Raw genomic sequence first — 23,184 nt, 5'->3', positions numbered from 1 at the left:
AGAACAAGCATGGGAGCACATTCAAGTCTGCCAAATGAGTGGAGAAACCTGCCCTGCAATGAGAGAACAGATGGACTGCTTTTAGTCCTCTGAACCTAGCTAAGCTCTGCTGTGATTTCTCTCAAGCAAAGGAACATGCTGTTGTAAACACTTGATAAACAGTGAGAATGAGTTGCTGTGTGCATAAGTTATAAGTTAGATTAAAGCTTTACCTATACATTGTCACTGAGCTTCACCTGGAAGTTAATCACAACAGCCTGTGTAATGGGAAATGACCATGTCTGCCCACATTTTAAGTTTATACAAAATGAGAATGATGGCGTGTACTGGGTTATGCTACATCTAGATGTCCACTTGTTTGGATGTAATTTATCCACTCTAGAGTTGGGTCTTTTTCTAGTTTGTCTGGTCCGGTGTACAAGGCTAAACTGGTTTGATTTTATCCTAACCAGTTAAACTGGCATTTGTCACTATGACACATTCTTGGAAATTAAGAAGTAGCCTACATTAGCAACCTGTGCCGATGGCGTCACAAGACTAAATCCATCTTAACTTTCAAGCGGGGGAGGGGAGTTCATGTCCTGGAAAACACTTTCGCTCAGGAAACGGGTGTCTTTCTCGTCGTTTTGGTGTCTAAATGTAACTATCATCGCTGCACGACAGTCACGATTTGTCGGCTAAACTTAACTGTAAAGAATGCTGAAATGACCAGGACCTCGCTGGGATTGGTAACCAGCTCACAGTCACCTTTTGTCGGCCAAACTTACTACTTCTGTGTCGTCTTTACTAAAGCCAAAATGTGTCCAAACATTGGAAACAAAAAACTCATCACATTGATTACTCTCCTTTCTTGTGATGAGTTTTTTGTTTCCAGATATCCTCTAGAAGGGCTGTCAGCGAATATTCTAAATTTTAATATATATATATATATATATATATATATATATATAAAAAAAAAAAAGACATTTGAATCAAGGTTATTATAGTTTTTAATTTTCAATTAGATTTTATTTTAGTTTAGAATTTTGCATTTTATTTTAGTTTTAGTTAGTTTTCAGTGTGTTTTAGTTAAGTTTCTGTTTTTCAGAAATATTTAATTTTAGTTTTTATACAGTATATCTAGTTTTACAGTTTTTTTTTGTTTTTGTTTTTTTTGTTTGGTCCAGATATGTTTTAAAAGTATGTAGCTATATACATACAAAATACATGGTTGGAGAACTGTATAGCAATGGTCATGATTCATTTAGTTACAGTTTACTAAAATAATATTTCACTGCATATTTTCCTTTTAGTTCACTATAATAATCCTGGTTTGAATATGAAAAATAATTGATTGGGGAAAAAAGCAGCACTACTGCAGCTGTCTGACTTACATGTCCTGGGCCACTGCTCCTTGAATGTTTAGCTCCTTGTCTGTGTAATGTTCGATTAAAACAAGCCGGTCGTCCCGAGAATTTACAGCAAGCCTGAGCAAGTTCCTATCATGCGGCTGGCAATATCAGAGGTAAACAAACAACCAGGGTGAAGCAAGAGTCGGTGTGCCAAAACCGTCAGACAAATTTAAGGAAAGGCAAGAGACCCGGTTGCTTATGACCAAATTACAAACCAATTACAAAGATACCTGATTGCGGTGTAATTCGCCTCATGTCCTGCCTCTTGCACGGTCCAGAGACAAAGAGGGAGAGAGAGAGGGAGAGAGGTCTACAGTGTTAGTTTTACATTACATAGAACATTATTTTATTGATTTATTTTGTAATGTGTAGGTATGTAGATCTTTTAAAATACATGTTTATGCTGAAATAACTGTTAACTGTCTATTGTATAGACCTATACAATAGTTATGTCTCCATTTTCTTTGAACAAAATGTAATAAAAAAGTATTCCTGATGCAGCATCACTTGGCTGTACAGAGTTGGAGGGAGCAGGAGGGTCACAGCTGAAAAAATAATTAAACAGATTTATTTGGGCATTCTGGATGCTGATATCCCATCAGTGTTATTGGTGACTAAAACTGTGCTTGTTTTTGCATCAGTCTATACCAATACAATTTCAGTATTTAGACAACTCAAGATAATGTTTTGCTACATAAATACAATGTCATCTGTTCTGAGAAACAACATAATGCCAAAAATACAGTACAGTAAACACACTTCAGTGCTGATGGACTCTAATGAATGTGTATGAAAAAATGTAATAACTTACTGGATAGACAACCAACTAACCCCACTTTTACAATGCTGCTCTTACACTGTACTGTGTTAATTCAAATTAATATTTAGGGCCTGATCACCGACAGCGGCGAAGGCCCTATTGAAACTGAAGGAATTTTTCCTTTCCTTTCTTTTCTTCTGGCAAATGAATTGCCTTTTTGAGTCAGAAACTCACCAAAATTGGCGGTCGCATCAAGTCTGGTGAAAATTGTATTTTAAAGGTTCCGGGCATAGGCACACAAAAATGGCTCTCTAGCGCCCCCTACAAAACATAAAAAATTGAGGTCCTGCAGTACATTTAACGTAGACTAACGAAATCTGATACACGTATGTAGCATGTCAAGACGTACAAAAAACTTAATTGGAGCCATACCCTAAACCCAACAGGAAGTTCAGGAACTCTGAGGACCTTTACCGGCCAAAATTGACTCAAAGTCAATTGCCCCCTAGTGGCAACAGGAAGTAGGCCCAAACTATAGGTGCTATACTTTAACGAACTACTCTGAGATATTTCATCCGATCACTTCAAATTCGGTCTGACATCAACGATGAAAGGTTATTAAAAGCAAAACTTTTCGTCCAGCGGTGTGGGTGTGGTGTGGCGGCCATTTTGAGCATTTATCGATGAACAAAGAAGTTGTTGTAACTTGAGTGTACGTTGTCGTATCTGCCCAAAATTTCTCAAGATTGACAAAGGTCCAGGCCTGAGGACATCTACAGGCCAAAATTGACTTTTGGTGATGGTTTGACCCGCCCCCTGTGCTTTAGCCACGCCCCTTTCACAGCTAATGAACTGTCTTGTGTGAGGTATCATTGAACTTAGCAGGGAGTTCCCTTTTCATTGGTGACAATTTGTGGTGTCTGAGTGCCTCAGCATAGTTTTTCAGCTTAGCCAAAATGTTCAACCTTACAACCCTAACATTACCTACACCACGCACAAATATCTATTTTGTGAACAATTCTTGCACAAAATGCATACATGCTCTTTGACAATTTAAATGCAAGTGCTTAAAACTATTAATTACAACAGTTGATGGAAATTATAGGCTTATAAATAATAATATAAACAAGTAGGTCGTATGTCACAAACACACTTCACAAAAGAAATTCCTAACACATGAATAGCTTAATCTTACCCTAATGAAAATACAGTGGCAGTAACTTATTGTTACGTTAATTCTAGGTATTAATTAGCTAAATTAGGAAACATGACTAACACCCATCCATAACAAGCTAACTGCAACAGATAAATAATTGATTTAGCACGTTTTCCCTCCTCTTCTTCTTTATCTTCACTGGGTTGCTGAGGGCTTTGGTCTTTTTTGACATAACGTTAGCTAGTTATTAATTATAAAAGTCCGTGTAACTCACTTCTGATAACTCACCTGCCATCCTCCACCATTATAAGGCAGGTAACAAGAAGTGGGGTTGTGATGCGCTGGGGGAAACCAAGAAAATTGGGTCTTTTTAAATAGGTGATATAATTCTGTTTTCTTGGCTTCTTCAGTGAAATTACAAAATAATAGCATAAAATTGTATACTTCTGTTACTTTACAAAGCACTAAACCGTTTAGGGCCAAAATACATATCTGATCCATCTGCTACATTATGAACCAGCCAGACCTCTTAGGTCCTCTAGGACACACCTGCTTTCTGTCCCCAGAGTCAGAACTAAACGGGGAGAAGCAGCGTTCAGTTTTTATGCTCCACATATCTGGAACAAACTCCCAGAAAACTGCAGGTCCGCAGCAACTATCACTTCCTTTAAATCAAGGCTGAAGACCTTTCTTTTTGATGTTGCTTTTCTTTAAAGAATTCTTAATATACTGCATGGTAACTTTTATTCTCTTTATCTGTTTTTATATTATTAACTTTTTAACGTTTTAAATTGCTCTTTAATGTGTAATGTAAAGCACTTTGAATTGCCTTGTTGCTGAAATGTGCTATACAAATAAAGCGGCCTTGCCTATAACATACCACTATTAAGTAATAGTTGAACAGCTATTATTATTGTAATCTTTTCCTTACTCAATTTGGGCGCCAGCAGCGCCCCCTATGGACCCTTGCATTTGCCTATACTGCCTATGCCACGGGCCGGCCTTGCTGATGCGGCAGATTATGACAAAAGAATGAGTTTAAAAAATGCACATGCAAAATTAAAATGCACATAAATAGAAACCAAACAAAAGCAAAAAACATGAGCGAGTGCTGGGTGATGGAGATTGGTCCTTATCTCTGGACTGCTTATGCAATCCTAAATGCCTCTCCTCTCTCTCTCTTTCTCTTTTTTTCCCCTCATTCTCCCTTCCTTTCAGTTCAGGCTTTTCCACTATTAGCATATCATTACAAGCCATGCCAACAGATGATTGGGAAATTAAATGTAGCTTACTTAACTCACATTAATAATGCATGAGTCCTATGGGTGTTTGAAGGTTGATAGATATCCTGCAGCTGTGCATGCTGCACCCAGATCACCTATAATAATTGATAATGTAGTATCAACAATGGTTCCCAAGTATTTATAGTGAGAAACCATCTCAATATCTGTAGTAATCATGTATTTAGTCTCGGAAACATTAATTGATATATAAAACTCTTTGCACCAAGAAATGAAGCCATCAACTACAGGACTATGCCCTACCTCATTATTTAAAAGGCTCACAATGACCGTATCGTCAGCAAATTTCACAAAATGCCTATTATCATCATAAGTACTCACACAGTCATTAGTATATAAAGTGAAAAGCAATGGTGAAAGAACACATTATTGTGAGGGCACAGTGGAAGAAAATAGTTTAGAGGAAAGACACCATTAACCCTGACACACTGTGACCTGTCTGACAAGAAATCCACAATACAGCCAACAAGATGTATGTTCAAATTAAAATAATATAGAAGCTTCTCAGCAATTAGATGAGGCTGGATAGTATTATATGCAGATGAGGAGTCAATAACTAGAAGCCAATAACCACTATGTTAATTGTTAAGGAACATGATTTGGTTTTGTAAAGTCCGAATTGCTCCTTTTAAGCTAGTTGCTCTCCCTCGCACTCGAATCTAGCAATACAGCTCATATTGTAGGTAACTGGTACAGTAGATATTTTCCCCTTAAAGTGCATTGCTTGCCTGTCAGTCTTCCTGGTGCTAGACTTGATGTTTCCCCAAGAACCCTCTGTGATCGGGATTTAGCTGAATACTAAAAGCAGCAGAAATGCAGAACTGAGTACACTTTAATCTCTGTTTATTTATCGCAAGTAATATTGTTATCACGATATTTAACATTATTAACGTAAACATTATTTCCTCATATCGTGCAGCCCTAATCCATTCTAAATCCTTCCACAACCAGTCTTTATCTTTAAGCCCAAAGTAGTCGTGTCAGAATTTGTCAAATATTTCTAATTCAATTATGGTATATTTTAGAGATGCAACGATTGACCGGCCGGTGACCGGAATTGGCCAATTTTCACGTCATCGGCCACGACCGTCGACCAGCCGGTCAGTCTGACATATGCCGATTTTATGCCGGTTAAATTCACTCGGGCGCTGCATGATTAACATCGCGCAACATCAGCACCACACATGCACATGCAGGGTTTCCGCTATATGCATGTAGCAGCGGCGCACTGCCGCTCAATCAGCTGTTTATGAAATGTCATAAAGTCGTAATTATACACGGCTCTGCAGAGCTGTCTGCTGTACTGATCTCAGGTGAACAGTCAGCCGCTCTCTCTGAAACATGAAAACTGCACTCACACGGGTCCCGTGAAGTATGACAGAGCAGTGTATTGGAAAATAGGGTTGGGCACACTGATTTTGATGAATTTACTGTTTATCAGCCCCAGATGAGACAAGAAGCTAACGTTAGCAAACGCTGTGGACCCTCTGCCTCTGACGCCCCGCTGGCCGCTGTGTAAAAAAAATAAAAAGAGACGCTGTATTCCTCCGACACGCTGTATTAACGTTACTGTTTAAAATGCTTTCCAGGTTAGTGGGGATGCATCATGCATGTGTGTGTTTTTAATATCTTTATACTGCATTAAGGGTATATTTATTTTATTTTTATTTGTTATTTATATATTATTTTATTGCCATTACCTGTTTTCCCTGTTTTCATACATACAGAAGTTTAGTTTGCTAAATATATAAAAAAAAATTTAGTTGGATATTGGATGTGAAAAGAAGGAAATGGTTCTTCCATAACATTGCACTTTAAATGTGTGTTAATTTCCCACACCAGGAGTAATTTATAGTTCTATTTTATAGCGATCGATTATCTGTTCAAAAAATGTTCTATGCAAAATGTAAAATTTTCTTTTAAAGAAAAGATAGAAAATAAATATTTGTGTGTGCTGTAAAGTGGTTAGAAAAAATTTAATCGGAATCGGCTAAAATCGGTATTGGCTGGTCAAACTCATTGAAAAATCGGAAATCGGAATCGGCCTAGAAAGTTGTAATCAGTGCATCTCTTAAGTTTTTGGTAGTTTAAAAATTAAAAAATGCCCATAGTCCACAAAACACAATTTAACACCAATGTTGGCATTTACTTTGTTTGGTAAATGACGAAACATCTGTATAACCTCAGTAGTTTGGGCAAAGACTGTAATGGCGTACAAAAAGATAGTTTTTAATTGAAAGCAGCCTCATGAAAGGATGATTGCACTACAAGGGGATTGGGTAGAAAGACAACGATATGAGGGAGGAGGGGATGTTGAAATAGTGACAGCGAGTACAAACAGATACTAATGTGTAATGACCCCCTTGCTTCAACAGCTGCATGAAAAAAAGGCAGGAGCATTGAGCTGATTTGGGGAGGCAGCCATTTTGAGGATGGCTTTTCACGGCTCAGATGAATCTGAGAACAAAACACGGATTCACTCAGTACATCTGCATATTACCATTAATATTTTCTTTCAACACGACCCCAAGGAGAGATAAGGAGCGTTGTCTCTTGCTCCTATTACAGTGAATGTGTGTAAAGGGTGTCATAGTAATATGAAGGTGACGCGGGGAAGGCAATCAAAAGCTCTGCTGTTGACTTAATACCAGAGGTGAACATCCTTTTCGCATAAGCTACTGTGACAATAAGATCTATATTTTGATTTTGTATATCTGTAATTTAACTGACTCACCTACCCACAGAGTGTGTGAACAGGTTAGAGCAATGGTTCTCAACCTTTTTAGGGCTAGCGTCACCAATACATTACCATATTTTCCGCACTATAAAGCGCACTTAAAAGCCTTTAATATTTTCAAAAAACGACAGTGCGCCTTATAATCCGCAGTGCCTTATATATGGCTCAACCTCTCAAGGATCACTGTCATGTTGACGGGACATTGCGTCGCTGTAACCTCGATTAAACTTCCACTCATTCGCGTTTTTATAACTTTAAAGCATTACATCTTCAAAATATACAGCCATGTGACACACCAATTGAAAGCTAAGCCTCTAATGATTAATTTAAGCCCACATACAAAGCATAATATGATTTATAGCAGTTACACAACTGTTACAAAGTAACAGAAAATAAAACAATTCAGCCGTAGGCTAATCTGCGCAGGTGTCGAGAGTGCATCCATACCTGTTTTCGTTGTCCTTGCAGCAACAAAGTGGTATTTTGCCCAAAACTTGATTTTCATAAATCCACAAGAGTCCAAGGAAATGTAATATCCAAGCTTTATATTCCAAAACGATCTGTTCGCCTCACAATGTTGAAGTTTCTGGCCGAATCACAACGGAAAAACGCGAAACAGTTTTCCATTCCCGCACTTGTTATCGCCGCTAGCTTCTCTGCCCAGCTTGCTACATGATCGATGTGGGCTGCATCGTATTCCCTAGCTTCTAAGCTTTCGATTGGTAGCTCATATTAGCCAATCGTTCAGGTTTGCCTCTGATATGGCCAATGGAAGCGGACAAGCCAATGACAACATGTCAGGGACCACGTTGAGACGATCAACATTTTCTCGGACCACTTAGATTTAAATGCTATAAGACCCGTCTATCTTTTTAGCCAATGAGCAGACAATTTGATTGATATGCAATATGGGCATGACATTCATTAACATTAACAACGTTACCATGGGAGTGAACGGAGTTGTCAGAACACTTAATAAAGTTTGACTTTATCTGACTGTTTTGTTGACATTCCCTTTAGCACAGCTCCATATAGTGGATGTATAACGTAACCCCAGTCAAACGTTTGACTGCAGTATCTTCTATTCTATGCGCCTTATAATCCGGTGCGCCCTATATATGAAAAAAGTTCATTGAAGGCCGTTCATTGAAGGTGCGCCGTTCATTGAAGGTGCGCCTTATAATCCGGTGCGCCTTATAGTGCGGAAAATACGGTATCAAGTTCTCTTCCCCCCCCCCCCATTATTATTATTATTGTTGAATAATATTCCCCTTATTACTGTATATTAGGGCTGTCCAGCTGAACGCGTTAATAACAAGTTAATGCACATTCTTTTTAACGCAACAATTTTTTTAAACGCATGATTAATGCACGTAAGCTCTGTGATTTGGGCATTGGGCCATACCATAGTTTGGGAAATCAGGAAGTGATGCAGCAGTAACATTGTACATCCATGCTTTGTGGATGGCTAGCGGAAACTGTAAAGTGCTCCGTGATAACATCCTAGGGATCACCAGACTTGCCATCCACGGTCTAACTCGCTGCGGTGGAGTGAAGCGCATCTCCGTTCGGATCTACGAGGAGACCTGCAGTGTGCTGAAGGGAGAGAGTGAGCCATGATGCCGTCACCTAAAACTGAGCACGCCAAGAACAAGACGGTGAGCGCCATCCCACCCTGTATGGCTTCGGAGGTTAAACCTGATCCTGAATCACAAATAAAAGCCACGCATTCTCATCTAAAGAGTCTTCCCTAGAGAGAGACTTACATAATATGAGGCTTTATTACTTACATTATAACTAAATCAATGATCATTAAAAAGCAGCTGAAGGACCCCCCCTCAAAAAAAAAAAAGAAAAAGAAAAACAAAACTCCTTGAGCAGAAATGGATAAAGAAAATGGTCTTTTGAATGTCAAGTTGAGTTTCAAACCCCATCCAGATGGTTCTCTAACCCTAACCCTGTCCCCCCCCCCTAGAAATATCATTAAAATAATGCTGTGTATTGTAAATAACATAATGATGTATACTTATACTTAAATATCTGTGTAAGTAGTAAAACAATACAACCCTCAAAAAAATTGCTTTTTAAGTTTAGAAACATTTTGAGTTCCACCGCCCTTGCCTCACAGTGGTTTGGGCCACTGTATGCTGTACGTTAGGACTCACAGTCACATCGAGTAGTGACAGGAATGTAGTAAGTAGGCTGTTTAAGGCTATTTCATTCACATTAAACATCGGATAAAGTTTTTCTTTTTTAAAATAGAAATGATGCTGAGTAATTAATGAATTAGTCATGACAAAAAAGTTTGCACCCTAACATTTTACGTAAATCACAATGCTTATCCTATCACTTCCAGTGGTGTAGTCTACGTGATAGTAAGCTGCAGGATTTCTATATAGGCTAACCACTTAAAAATGCCCAATGACACGTAACAACATAGGCTACTTTCCATTATATTTTTGATACATTTTGAATTGTCATCCGTGCTTTTTTCTTAACATGTATAGGCTGAATAAAGTTTTTTTTTTTTACCGTAAATCGGTGCATTAAAGTGTATCAGAATGCAGGCAATGAAGTCGTTGAACTTCCCTGGGGGAGGACACCCAGGCCCCCCCACTATGATATGCCCCTCTTCTCCCCCAAAGGCAGATTCTGGCCAATATACAGTACAGTACACCCACTATAATAGCCTACTTTATACTACACTGGTCACTTCCCCATCTGTCAGGCACAAGATCTGACCATAATTACACTTTTGCTTTCCATGAACTGTTGTTGCTTTAGCTATTTATTTCAGTTGAAACCCTGGCAGTGGTAAGCGATTGTGAGAGAAAATAAAAAAAATATCAAAACATAATTCTGACCGATGTGCGTATTGGCAACACACGGCTGAAGAAGCCAACAAATAGCCTATATGTAATTCACTCTTCTTAAAATCTATATCTTTCATAAAGATAACCATCAGTGAATGTTAACAGGGTTGTCGGTCTCTAAATGTTTTAACTTTTATGAGCGCACCTCTCTCTCTCTCTCTCCCTTTCTTCCTCACCGAGCTCCGCCTGATCTTCTAGGAACGGTGACACAAACTTGTGTACTATATGATATTTATTATTATATCCTTGTAGATCACACCAGAGATGCGCTTCACTCCTCCGCATCAAGCCAGACAGCGGATGGCGGGTCTGGTGATCCCCTGGATGTTATCACGGAGCACAGACCCGCTATATGGTAATGTTGATAAGCTAGCAAGATTTGTAAGTAACATCTCCTCGGGGCTTTGTTTAACCCCTCCCCCTGCCCTCAGGGCTCCCCCCACACACAGACGTGCATGAGCACCACTGCCTCAGAGCGGAGAAAGGACCCCAATTTTACTAATGAAAACTACTTCATTTTACATAGAATGATTCATTTTATATTAAAACTAAACAATTTACATAGTTTTCAATTTTGTATTTATTCCCAGGAGCAATTAACGGTACAAGGTAACCTTTGTTTTCATATTTTGTTTGAATATAAAAATTCTAAATAATAAATGACTTCCCATTTAACTATCAAGACATTACATTTCTCATCTCCGCACATACTGCACAAAATAAAAACAACTAATGTGGTGTGAACCTTGTTAATTTTTTATATAAACAATATTAAAGGTGTCCTGCCACACGTAGTGGTGATGTCTGAAGTTCTACCATGGACTCTGTAACATTTTTTGTTTCAAGCCATTCTAGTTTGGTATAGAAAGCCTGCAGGAAGATTCAGCTCGATTTCTGCCAGTTCTCATTAATATTCAACAAGCTAAGCTGTTTGAATCTGATTGGCTAACAGCTAGCCAATGAGAGCCTGGCTGTCAGCATCCTTTACCCAGCGCAACTGGATGAGTTCATGAATAGTAATGAGCTCAGGCAACATGATGTCAGACTGACCAACTTTTGTAATTGGCCTGATTCCTCTGCTTATTTCTTTTCAGTGGCTAGAGCTGACAGATGAGGTAGGAGTTCATTTTCAAATTCACCACATAACACAAACACATATGGACCGAACATATTTCCAAAAATACAAGGAAAAACGATTTTGTGTGGCACGGCACCTGTAAATATCATTTAGTAATCAAAACTTTGTCCAGGGCTCCACTGTTAGCAGACAGGTCTGGCTCGGGAACAGTAACTTTGCCATTTCTGTGGCGCAAATATTTAGTACCAATATCATTGAAATAACTCATTGTGTATGTGTTGCCCATCAAAGAGAACTGTATTGTTATCCAGGTTCACTTCTGCATCAAGCTACAGGCCTTTTCACGGTGTCAATGTCAAATTATCCTTGTCATAACTACAAAATAATAATAAAAAGAAAAATGCAGACTTGCATCAGCACATTTGTAAAAAGACAATCTGTAAATAACACGTTTAGACCCCGACAACCATATAATGTTACACAAACTAGCGTCTTGTTAGATAGGAATATGTAAACATATGTCAGCTAATATAGCTTGCTAGTAGCCTAGATTGACAGGGAAGCTAGCATTAGCATTGGGCTAATATAACACAACTTCAACTTTATTATCCCAAAGGAAATTTGATCTGCAGCAGACATCAAATTACATTAAGGATCATGACAAACAAAATATTGACAACACAACAACCGCTACAAACACAGAAACATTCCACACCCCAAATGAAAACAAGGTAGGCTACACCTGCCACACTGAACCAGCAGCTAAAAAAACAAGCTAAAAACATTAGAAACAACACAGTTGTTAAGTGCTGTACAGAGACAAGACAAACATTGAATGGAATAAATAGGTAAATGATGAATTCAAGCTAATTCAACTATCTAACACATATACACATAAAAGCAGCAGTTAAAGCAACACTATGGTAGCGCGAGCTGTAGTTCCAATGAGACAACCTGTAGGGAGACCGAAGCAGCCGGTAGCGCAAGCTGTAGTTCCAATGAGACAACCTGTAGGGGACCGAAGCGGGAAAAGTTACGTAGTGTTGCTTTAATGATTTAAATTAAGCATCTCAATGGGCACAGGGAAAAAAGAAGCCCTGGCACGCCTTGTTCTTTTTCTAGGCATTCTGAAATGGAGACCAGAGGGCAAGAGACCAAACTTCTTAAACAGTGGGTAGTTAGGGCAGTTGAGAATTTGTTGAGCCTTGCAGGTAACATGCTTACTATAGATATCCTGCAGCTGGGCTTGCTGCACCCAGATCACCTTACTTGCCACTTAGACCAGCCTTGCTAGCCTGTTTTTACTGGCCAATGGAACAGACCAAGCCACATTGCAAAACGCGAGGACAGACTCAATTAAACACTGGTAAAACAAAGTCATTAAAGCATTGCACACACTGAACAACTTCATTTTTCTCAAAAAGAAGACCCTCAGCCGGACTGCTACCACCTCGGCAGTCAAAACGAGTCGATATCGGAATGCGAATGAACGGACTCCATATGAGGCTCCTTTTTCAACTACAATGTCAATATTGATTTTCAATAACGACAAAACAAGAAATAATCCAGGCATTTATATGGAACTAAGCTTTAGGAGCTTTCCATCTTTATTCTCCTCCCTGTTATGTTGCATTCGGAAATCAATTGTTTTTGACTGATAAAATGGCTGCGGCCGGAAACAACACGAGCTACGGTGAGTTGTTCAAAACCTTTCTTTTTAGTAAACTCTGGGTACACAAACAATGTTGTCAATACTTTTGTTAAGGTGTAGAGCTCCTGGTGATACTTCGAGCAAAGTTTCATGTTGTGTCAAGCCTTCTTAGTGTTTTAAAAATGGCTATTTTGAGACTAGCATAAAAGTGCCCCTACCACTCCCATTCAAAAGGCCATTTGACCAAAAAACGAAAATGCGGTAAATATTAAAAGTGGCAATTCCGTCCTAAATATGTTTTTAATTAAATGTTTGATTACATTACATATTATATTATCTTATTTAGCCAAGGTGGAACTAATTGCAACACCTCAAAATGCACACATTTAATTTTTTATTATCCTATATATTTTGTAGTTTTTGTTTCATAGCATAAGAGCTCTTCATCCATCCATCCATCCATCCATCCATCTTCGTCCGCTTATCTGGTGTCGGGTTGCGAGGGGAGCAGCTCCAGCAGGGGACCCCAAACTTCCCTTTCCCGAGCTACATTAACCAGCTCCGACTGGGGGATCCCGAGGCGTTCCCAGGCCAGGTTGGAGATATAATCCCTCCACCTAGTCCTGGGTCTTCCCCGAGGCCTCCTCCCAGCTGGACGTGCCTGGAACACCTCCCTAGGGAGGCGCCCAGGGGGCATCCTTACCAGATGCCCGAACCACCTCAACTGGCTCCTTTCGACGCAAAAGAGCAGCGGCTCTACTCCGAGCTCCTCACGGATGGCTGAGCTTCTCACCCTATCTCTAAGGGAGACGCCAGCCACCGTCCTGAGGAAACCCATTTCGGCCGCTTGTACCCTGGATCTCGTTCTTTCGGTCATGACCCAGCCTTCATGACCATAGGTGAGGGTAGGAACGAAAACTGACCGGTAGATCGAGAGCTTTGCCTTCTGGCTCAGCTCTCTTTTCGTCACAAGATTTAGAGGTGCTGATCCTCATCCCAACCGCTTCACACTCGGTTGCAAACCGATCCAGTGAGTGCTGAAGGTCGCAGGCCGATGATGCCATCAGGACCACATCATCTGCAAAGAGCAGCGATGAGATCCCCAGCCCACCAAACTGCAACTTTTTAAAAAGGGGAACCACCACCCCAGTCTGCCACTCCTTTGGCACCGTCCCAGACTTCCACGCAATGTTGAAGAGGCGTGTCAACCAGGACAGCCCCTCCACACCCAGAGCCTTGAGCATTTCTGGACGGATCTCATCAATCCCCGGGGCTTTGCCACTGTGGAGTTGTTTGACTACATCAGTGACTTCCGCCTGGGAAATCGACGACAATCCCCCGTTATCCTCCAGCTCTGCCTCTAACATAGAGGGCGTATTAGTCGGATTCAGGAGTTCCTCAAAGTGCTCCTTCCACCGCCCTATTACCTCCTCAGTTGAGGTCAACAGTGTCCCATCCTTACTGTACACAGCTTGGATGGTTCCCCGCTTCCCCCTCCTGAGGTGGCGAACAGTTTTCCAGAAGCACTTTGGTGCCGACCGAAAGTCCTTGCTGCTTTGCCTCTTTCACGGCAGAGGCTGCAGCCCTTCGGGCCCTTCGGTACCCTGCAACTGCCTCCGGAGTCCTCCGGGATAACATATCCCGGAAAGACTCCTTCTTCAGTCGGACGGCTTCCCTGACCACCGGTGTCCACCACGGTGTTCGTGGGTTACCGCCCCTTGAGGCACCTAAGACCCTAAGACCACAGGTCCTCACCGCAGCTTCAGCAATGGAAACTTTGAACATTGTCCACTCGGGTTCAATGCCCCCAGCCTCCACAGGGATGCACGAAAAGCTCTGCCGGAGGTGTGAGTTGAAAGTCTTTCGGACAGGGGCCTCCTCCAGACGTTCCCAAGCCCTACACGTTTGGGCTTACCAGGTCTGTCCAGAGTCTTCCCCCACCCCCTGACCCAACTCACCACCAGATGGTGATCGGTTGACAGCTCTGCCCCTCTCTTTACCCGAGTGTCCAAAACATACGGCCTCAGATCAGATGAAACGATTATGAAATCGATCATTGACCTTCAGCCTAGGGTGCTCTGGTACCAGCTACACTTATGAGCATCCCTATGTTCGAACATGGTGTTCGTTATAGACAATCCATGACTAGCACAGAAGTCCAACAACAAACAACCACTCTGGTTTAGATCAGGGAGGCTGTTCCTCCCAATCACGCCTCTCCAGGTGTCTCCATCATTGCCCACGTGTGCGTTGAAGTCCCCCAGCAGAACAATGGAGTCCCCCACTGGAGCCCCATGCAGGACTCCAGTCAAGGTCTCCAAGAAGGCCGAATACTCCGAACTCCTGTTTGGTGCATATGCACAAACAACAGTCAGAGTTTTCCCCCCACAACCCGCAGGCGTGGGGAGGCGACCCTCTCGTCCACCGGGGTAAACTCCAACACAGCGGGCGCTCAGCCGGGGCTTGTGAGTATCCCCACACCCGCCCGGGCGCCTCACACCCTGGGCAACTCCGGAGAAGAAAAGAGTCCAACCCCTATCCAGGAGTATGGTTCCAGAACCAAGACTGTGCGTGAGGTAAGCCCCACCAGATCTAACCGGTAGCGCTCCACCTCCCGCACCAGTTCCGGCTCCTTCCCCACAGAGAGGTGACGTTCCACGTCCCCAGAGCCAGCGTCTGCCGCCCGGGTCTGGTTCTGCCGAGGCCCCTGACCTTCACTGCCACCCATGTGGCATCGCACCCGACCCCAACGGTTCCTCCCACAGGTGGTGGGCCCATGGGCTGGAGAGATGGGAGCCAATAGCTTGTTCGGGCTGTGCCCGGCCGGGCTCCGTGGCAAACCCGCCACCAGGCGCTCGCCCGACGAGCCCGCCGTCCTGGGCCTGGCTCCAGACGGGGGCTCCGGGCTTCCTCCGGGCAGGGTCACTCCATCTCTACCTTGCTTATTCATTGGGGTTTTTGAACCATTCTTTGTCTGGCCCCTCACCTGAGACCACTTTGCCTTGGGAGACCCTACCAGGAGCACAAAGCTCCAGACAACACAGCCCTCAGGTTCACAGAGACACACAAACCTCTCCACCACGATAAGGTGATGGTTCACGGAGAAGCTCTTCATGCAAAATTTTATTATGTTATGTTATTAGAGTACAAACGCATAAATATGATTGTGGAGTATTATAATGTTTTATTAAATTCAGGTAACGTTACATGGTAAATAACCCTATAAATGTCCAGTGTTTACCAGTTGAAACATTTACTACTGGCCAAATAAACATAGTGCACTAAAAATATTTTCTCTGAAATATAGCAGAGTAAAATGTAAAGTTTAAAAGAATGGAAATTAAAAAAAACTAAGTGGCAGTGGTGGTAGTAGTAAAAGTACCTGTAGTAACCAGTAACAACTTAACCATTCTAATGATTGTAATATCGGACAGGGACACATTTCACCTTTGCACCAGCAGATGTCAGCATTGACCCTATCCCTCAGTCCATCAGCACTGTTTTCCCACAGAAAAAAAGGGAAGCTGCTACGCTCAGAGAAGTGCCCACCAGCACTCCTTGAGCTGCGGCTCTTTTATATAAAAACTGGGGTGGGTCTAGATAACTGCTGACCTTGACCAGCTCATGGCAGCAGCTTATCAGCCAAACAAGTGTGAGGTGGGAAAATCCTAAAGGGACATGGGGAGGAGGGAGCGTTTAACATTTGCTTCCCAGCTGCCTGCTGTAGTTAAATCATCCCTGACAAGCTGATCACCAGCAGCAGCAGCAGAAGTACTCCATTGCTCTTTCACTTCCGTTCTCTCTGTGCTACCCAGGGCACTCAAACATGATGTGTCATAAAAAAAAAAGAGAGCAGCTTTTATTTTTCAGTCCGTACACATTATTTCACTTCTATATAGCTTATTCAACATGTTTTAGCATATTTGCGGTGGCAAATACTGCCACAAAAAGGAAGATAACTTCTGCTAAACTACTGCATTTACTGTACTACTATATTGTTCAACATAAAAGTTTTCGCAACAACTGTTCCTTAGACTGTTTACTTGATTTATAATGACTGAAAGGACTGACTGCGGCTATAAACAGAGAGGAAGTTTTTAATGTCCTAAAAAATTACTTAAAAATTTTTTTTAGGGGTCCAAGCCCGCAACGGAGCTGTGGAACCTTATTGTTTTTCTAAGGATTCTTCTTCTTCTTCTTCTTCTTCTTCTTCTTCTTCTTCTTCTTCTTCTTCGCCTAAAAGTCCCACTACAGCCAACCGTACATGGTGGAGGGGGAGGGGGGGGTGCCATTTTCAGGACTGGTCCAGATCCCTGCAAGGAACTCAGAAAAAGAAATTCACCCACTTCAACCACTAGGTGGAAAAAACTTGTTTGGCCTTATAACTCCCAAACCGTACATTGCACATAAAAAATACACATATCCGTGGCCGGATTAGCTCAGTTAGTAGAGCAGGCGCACATATATAGAGGTGTATACCTCGATGCACAAGGTCCAGGGTTCGAGTCCAACCTGAGACTATTTCCTGCATGTCATCCCCCTCTCTCTCCCCTTTCACATCTAGCTGTCCTGTTCATTAAAGGCTGAAATGCCCCAAACAAATCTTAAAAAAAAAAAAAAAAAATACACATATCCACGCGATTTATCATAAACTTACTTTTTCAAACTCCTCCTAGACTGTGCGACCAAGCTGCAAGAAACTTGGTACATAGCATCTCCAGTCTTGTAGTTTATGCATTTACAGTTGGCTATTTTTTGCCAGCTTTCCTTCCTGGGTTAGGAAGCAGCGACTGTATTGCTTTTGCCTGTAAAACCGTGTCTGTGTTCTTCATATTTCTGTAGGATTATCGTTTGCTCTTCTTATGTAAAATATGCTGCTCTGGTAGACTTGTTTGTGATTGGTCATATGGAGCAAACACCCCCTTTTTTTATGTGAACGCGCGCGTCACTGGATTGGAAAGTTGTTAACCACGTGGTTGTTAGGTTTGGTGAAGCCGGTTTAATGGAAATAAATCCACGGCATGTTGATCTTGCTTCGTAGTACAGAACTTTGATATGATTCAAATGGAGGTTAATGTGAGAGATCTTTTATATGCGCAACAATGTGAATACTTGGATGGATCACATGCAGCAAAAACATATCTAATGTTTAGACACATCTGGAAGGATCCATCGTGGTTGGGGGAGGATCTCTCCGAGGTCCACTTCTGAATAGGTCGCGCAGATCTCAGAAATTGTATACATTGTTTGTCTGCTATTTCGTCACTAAATTCACTTCTGAGGCTTTTTTTATGCGAGAAATGCGAAAAAGTGATGTAAATTCATCCATAAAAATACAGACAGTCTTTGCTGGGTAGTAATGTGAACTTTAAACTATCTGTGTGGTGTGTTGTGTAACTACTTTGAGTTACTCTATCATGTTGTCCACCTGATAAAAAACTCCAAATCCAGATCTAGGCCCCTCAGTCCTACATTTGGGTCTAACCCTGGGGTCTCATTTCTAAAACTGTGCATAGGATCCTTACTAAAAGTGTACGTATGCCCAAAAGCCAAAAATGGCATACGCCAAAAAACTTCAGATTTATAAAACTGCGCGTACGCACACCTGTAAGCAATGCTCCCTTTATAAATCAAAGGTTACCCACAAGTGTGCGTCTAACACACACATTCATTCTCCCTTGTGGGGGGAGGGGCTTAGAAGAACGTTTTGGGCTTTAGCAGAAAGGGGGGAGGGACTGAGAAGTTGTTGATGTTCAAATCTTTTGGCTAAGTCCTGGATCTTCCCAATTCTACCTGCAGCACCTTTAATAATAGGCTATACTGTCCAAAACGGCAGGCATTTCGGCACAGGCAAAAATTCAGCCCTGGCACTGTAGCCACACCAGCCCACATCACCACGCCCATGCAGCCCCACCCATGGTCACGTGCATTGACTAATTACATTTGTGTACAGATGGTGGAATAATATAAGCAGTACCTTATGTAACGGATTTTTAAACATTTAATGTAAGTAACTGGCAAACAATGCTTACTACTTTTTATAGAGCACACGTTTATAACAAATTTACACAAATGCCTGTCATTCTCTACAGTATGTTGTTCTTTGTTGTCACTTTCTGTTCGATTGTCCATGTTGACACTGTACATATTGTCGGTCTGGTTCTCCATCTTTTCATCTGTTTTAACTCTAATTCTGCAATTTAAATATGTTTTTATGGCTGTGATTATACTTCAGGATTTTTCCTTTTTTGAGGGTAAAAGACTTCTGATACATTTTTAGTCACCAATTTATGGTATTTATGGAAAGGCAATCACAAAATTCTGGTGCCAGGTAACAATTCAGAATACAAAATATAATGGAATATTATTGTATTCAGTAGTCCAGTAAGGGGGCTTTCACATCTGGGGCCGGATACTACAACACTTGACCCCAAGGTCCAGTTGTTTAAAATAGCATGAACAGGGCTTTATGGTCACTTTTCCCCCCAAGGAGCACGTTTTGCTCCCAAGTTGAAAAATGTAGGATTGACAGGCTACTGCTTTTACTGCTAAATTGTACAATAACACAATGATGTTATGGATACAAAACGTGAAGTGTAATGTTTTCAATATTTTATTGATCAAAAAGTATCAGTGACGTTGAATAGGTATAGCCTACAGTGTAATGGACCACTATATTTCATGCATACATGTGGACCATGGATTAATTGCAGAGTTTAACCTACATAGTATAAAACTAAACACTATGTCAATGGGGCACAGCAGAAAGACGGAGCAGAATGACCCTGCTTGTTCAGGGTTTTCATGTGCACTCCTATAGGCCTACACTTTGCATCAGGCATTAAAACCGGTAATGAAACTGTCGGCTGCGCGGACAGAAAGCAGTCAGAGCTCCGGTGAAGCTCTGCGCCCGTCAGCAGCGGCTTCTCGCTGCGCAGCCGGTCCCCCAGAGCAGTATGATCACCGGGAGGGTTTGGTACAGCCTGAACCCTGCAAACAGAAATCCCGTTTGAAGGTGATGTGCTTGATTTTGACTGAACGTCCCAATTTGAGTAACCCCTTGATGGTTTGGTCGGCCCATCTTGGGACCAGGCCGGACATTGCCGACTTGCCAAATGCTTAATTTTTCTTCTTCTTCTTCTTCTTATTAATATAATTATTATTATTATAACCATAGTGAAATCGTGCAAGCGATGAAAAACCCGTCCTATGCGCTGTAAGCCTGTAAAGACAATTTATTTGTATATATATAAAAAAAAAACAAATCGGACCGGCCCACATTTTAAAAAAATGGTCCGGCCCCTCTGGCATTTGCCAGAATTGCCAGATGGCCAATCCGCCCCTGCATTTCGGAACTTGGGGACAGTCCAAGTTTTTATTGAAATTCATGCAGTTCAATGTCTTATTGTACTCTGAAATGAAAGAATAGAACAAATGAACAATTTAAGTTAAAAAAAGAAATCATGGAATCAATTTATAAACCAAAATGTATTCTAAATTTTTGACTCATCAGAGTAGCCCCCTTTGGCAGATATAACAGCTGAACACACTCGTGGCATTCTTTCTACAATGGAAATCAAATATTCTTCAGAAAGTTCTTCCCAACTCTTCTGCAGAAGTTCCCATAAATGTTTGGCACTTGTAGGTTGCTTTGCTTTCACTTTTCTGTCCAGTTCATCCCAAACCAGCTCAATGGGGTTTAAGTCTGGTGACTGTGCTGGCCACTCCATGTTTTTAAGCTTACCATCTTGTTCTTTAGGTAGTTCTGGAATAGCTTGGACTTATGTTTTGGGTCCTTATCTTGCTGTAGGATGAACCCCTGACCAACTAGGCGCATACCAGAAGGTACTGCATGGCGCTGCAAAATGCTGTGGTAGCCGTTTTGGTTCAGGGTGCCTTTCACTCTGTATAAATCACCGACCGTGGATCCAGCAAAACAGCCCCAGACCATCACGCTTCCTCTTCCATGTTTGACAGTTGATGTCACACACTGAGGAACCATCCTTTTGCCTACTCAACGGCGTACAAAATCCTGTGTGATGAACCAAAGATTTTAAATTTTGATTCATCAGTCCATAGCACCTTCTTCCAGTCTTCAGTAGTCCATTGGCAGTGTTTACTGGCCCAGGCAAGCATCTTTTTCTTATTCTGACGTCTTAACAATGGCTTTCTTGCTGCAACTCGACCTGTCAAACCTGCAGCTCGAAGTCTAGAGAGTTGCTTATTACGACCACTATTAAGCTGTGCTTGAAGCTGTTGTCCTGTGAGCCGCCTATCACGCAAGCTGTTGACTCTCAGAAACTTGTCTTCTGATTCTGTTGTGGCTTTGGGTCTGCCAGACCTCTTCCTGTCAGTTTCCCCCAGTTTCTAAGTGCATTTTGATGGTGAAGAATACTGTACTCACTGACACCTTGACTTTCTTTGCAATTTCTCTGTAGGAAAGACCAACATTCTTAAGTGTTATGGTCTGTCTCTCTTGCATTGTTAATTGTCTTTTTCCTGCCATTTTTATTGCAAGACACTACTTTCTGCAGTACAATACTGTTCAAATAATGCTCACGAGTGTATGGTACCACAGTGTGTTCCGACAATACTTTTATACAAACAAAGGGGGTTGTAAGTGATCCAGACAAGTTGGAACACCTGTGGGAATTGGTAGCACCAACTTTCAAAACTTGATCAACCGCCATTGCTGCAGATCAGCGTTACATTGTTTACCCATTTCTTGTTCCCTGAAAAAGGCCTTTTTGTAAAATTCTTAAATGTTATTTTTCAGTTTTGGGTAACCTTACTTTGTAGCATTTCAAGCTATTCTTTGGACTTGAACTGATAAAATTTCAATAAAAAACTAAAAAGATTGGGGTGTTCTAAAACTTTTGACCAGTAGTGTATATTATATCCAAACAAGCCTTAGTGATAAAGGTGAAGATTATATATAATATTTATAAAAAAAACAACAACACTTAGCTGTCAGCCATTTCCCTCTGGAAACAGCCGGTTGCCCCCAGAGTGACGAGGACCTGTATTTAGACTGGGATGGCACAGTTCCCGTTGCCCTCTCTACTGGACCCAATTCAGTACATAGATCCAAGAGCGCGGCTTTAGGGAATCTAAATCGGCATATTAGCCAGTCATCGTCATGATCGCTGAAGTCTCTTTCTCTCCTGATTCTTCCATTGGGGTTTAGTCCTCCTTCAGTGCTAGCAGTGCAATCATGCAGTATTACACACATTTATATGTTTACAACAATTTGTGATTGTTAACACCTTGCCAAAATCACAGCATCAACTAGTGGTATCCCCCACCCCGAGATACAATTTGAAGACGAAAGTGTAATAGGCAGGTTTTGTCACAAACTGTATTAAAGTTCAGACTGTTAACGAGGACATTAAGTGTACCAATTACGCGAGAGCTTAACTCCTGTATTTCCAGATTTCGACATTTGATGATATAAGCACAGCATTTAAGACAGATATTTAGTTATTTACACTGTTCTCTAATGGTAGGGTATTTAATGCTATCCTGTATTCCATGCAGTTGGGCCTTCTCCTCCTCCTGCGCTCAGTAACGGACTTGGTGACGGTAAGATTTTTACAAGGTGTTTATGGAACAATTCACTCAGTACAAGTGCAAATAACACTGCTGAATTTAATCTTCATGATAAAGTGGATGATATGCAGTGAAAGAATGTGTGTGAGGCATCAATACTTGAAAATATTACGAGTAATCGTTATTCCCTCATGTACCTTTTGCAGTCTGACATCAGTTCACCACCTCAACTTCTGCGTTGTCAATTCCCATTGTCTCCAAAATGTGCATATGCGTGGGTCAGAGTTTGCGTGGAGGGCCGCACATTTTGGCTGACAAGTAAGTGACGTTATCTAGCTAGCGTCGGCAGCTGCGTACCTAGCAAGCATTAGCAGCATTTCTATCGGTTAAATGTATGTAGTTAAATATCAGCTAATAATCAACTGCAAAGTAGCTACACATTTTTAAAGGATCCCTTGGTAAATCAGCCTTAATACTACTTTACTAGAACTTAAATGAAGTGGATTGGGTATTGAACAGAAAACCAAACCCCATGAAATACAGATTTCTGTTCTGCTCCCTTCCTTTGCTGCAGTGAGCTATTGTTGCTACATAATACTCCTGCCGGTCACTTCCTCGTTATTATAAATGCTTTTTAATCTCTATGTAGTTTTTCCAAAGTACTGTGCATTTTTTGTCAGGAAGTCTT

The 23,184-nt window shown here is 41.4% G+C and overlaps 1 protein-coding gene across 9 annotated transcripts in view; it reads left to right on the top strand.

Annotated features, from left to right (window-relative positions):
• The window catches only part of adck1 (aarF domain containing kinase 1), a 178,379-nt gene that overhangs the window by 53,444 nt on the left and 101,751 nt on the right, over window positions 1-23,184 (top strand). Inside the window, exons 1-2 of one of the 9 annotated variants that reach the window (XM_028565230.1) lie at window positions 8,876-9,003; window positions 10,471-10,573. The exons of the other annotated variants lie outside the window; for them this stretch is intronic. Of the exons in view, the coding sequence (XP_028421031.1) occupies window positions 10,571-10,573 (3 nt within the window). The 5' untranslated portion in view covers window positions 8,876-9,003; window positions 10,471-10,570. Of the gene's footprint in view, window positions 1-8,875; window positions 9,004-10,470; window positions 10,574-23,184 lie in introns of those variants that run through there. 9 annotated transcript variants of the gene reach the window in all.

This window comes from Perca flavescens, chromosome 20 (assembly GCF_004354835.1).
Source record: "Perca flavescens isolate YP-PL-M2 chromosome 20, PFLA_1.0, whole genome shotgun sequence".
NCBI lineage: Eukaryota > Metazoa > Chordata > Actinopteri > Perciformes > Percidae > Perca > Perca flavescens.
This window is presented reverse-complemented; position numbering and strand designations above follow the sequence as displayed.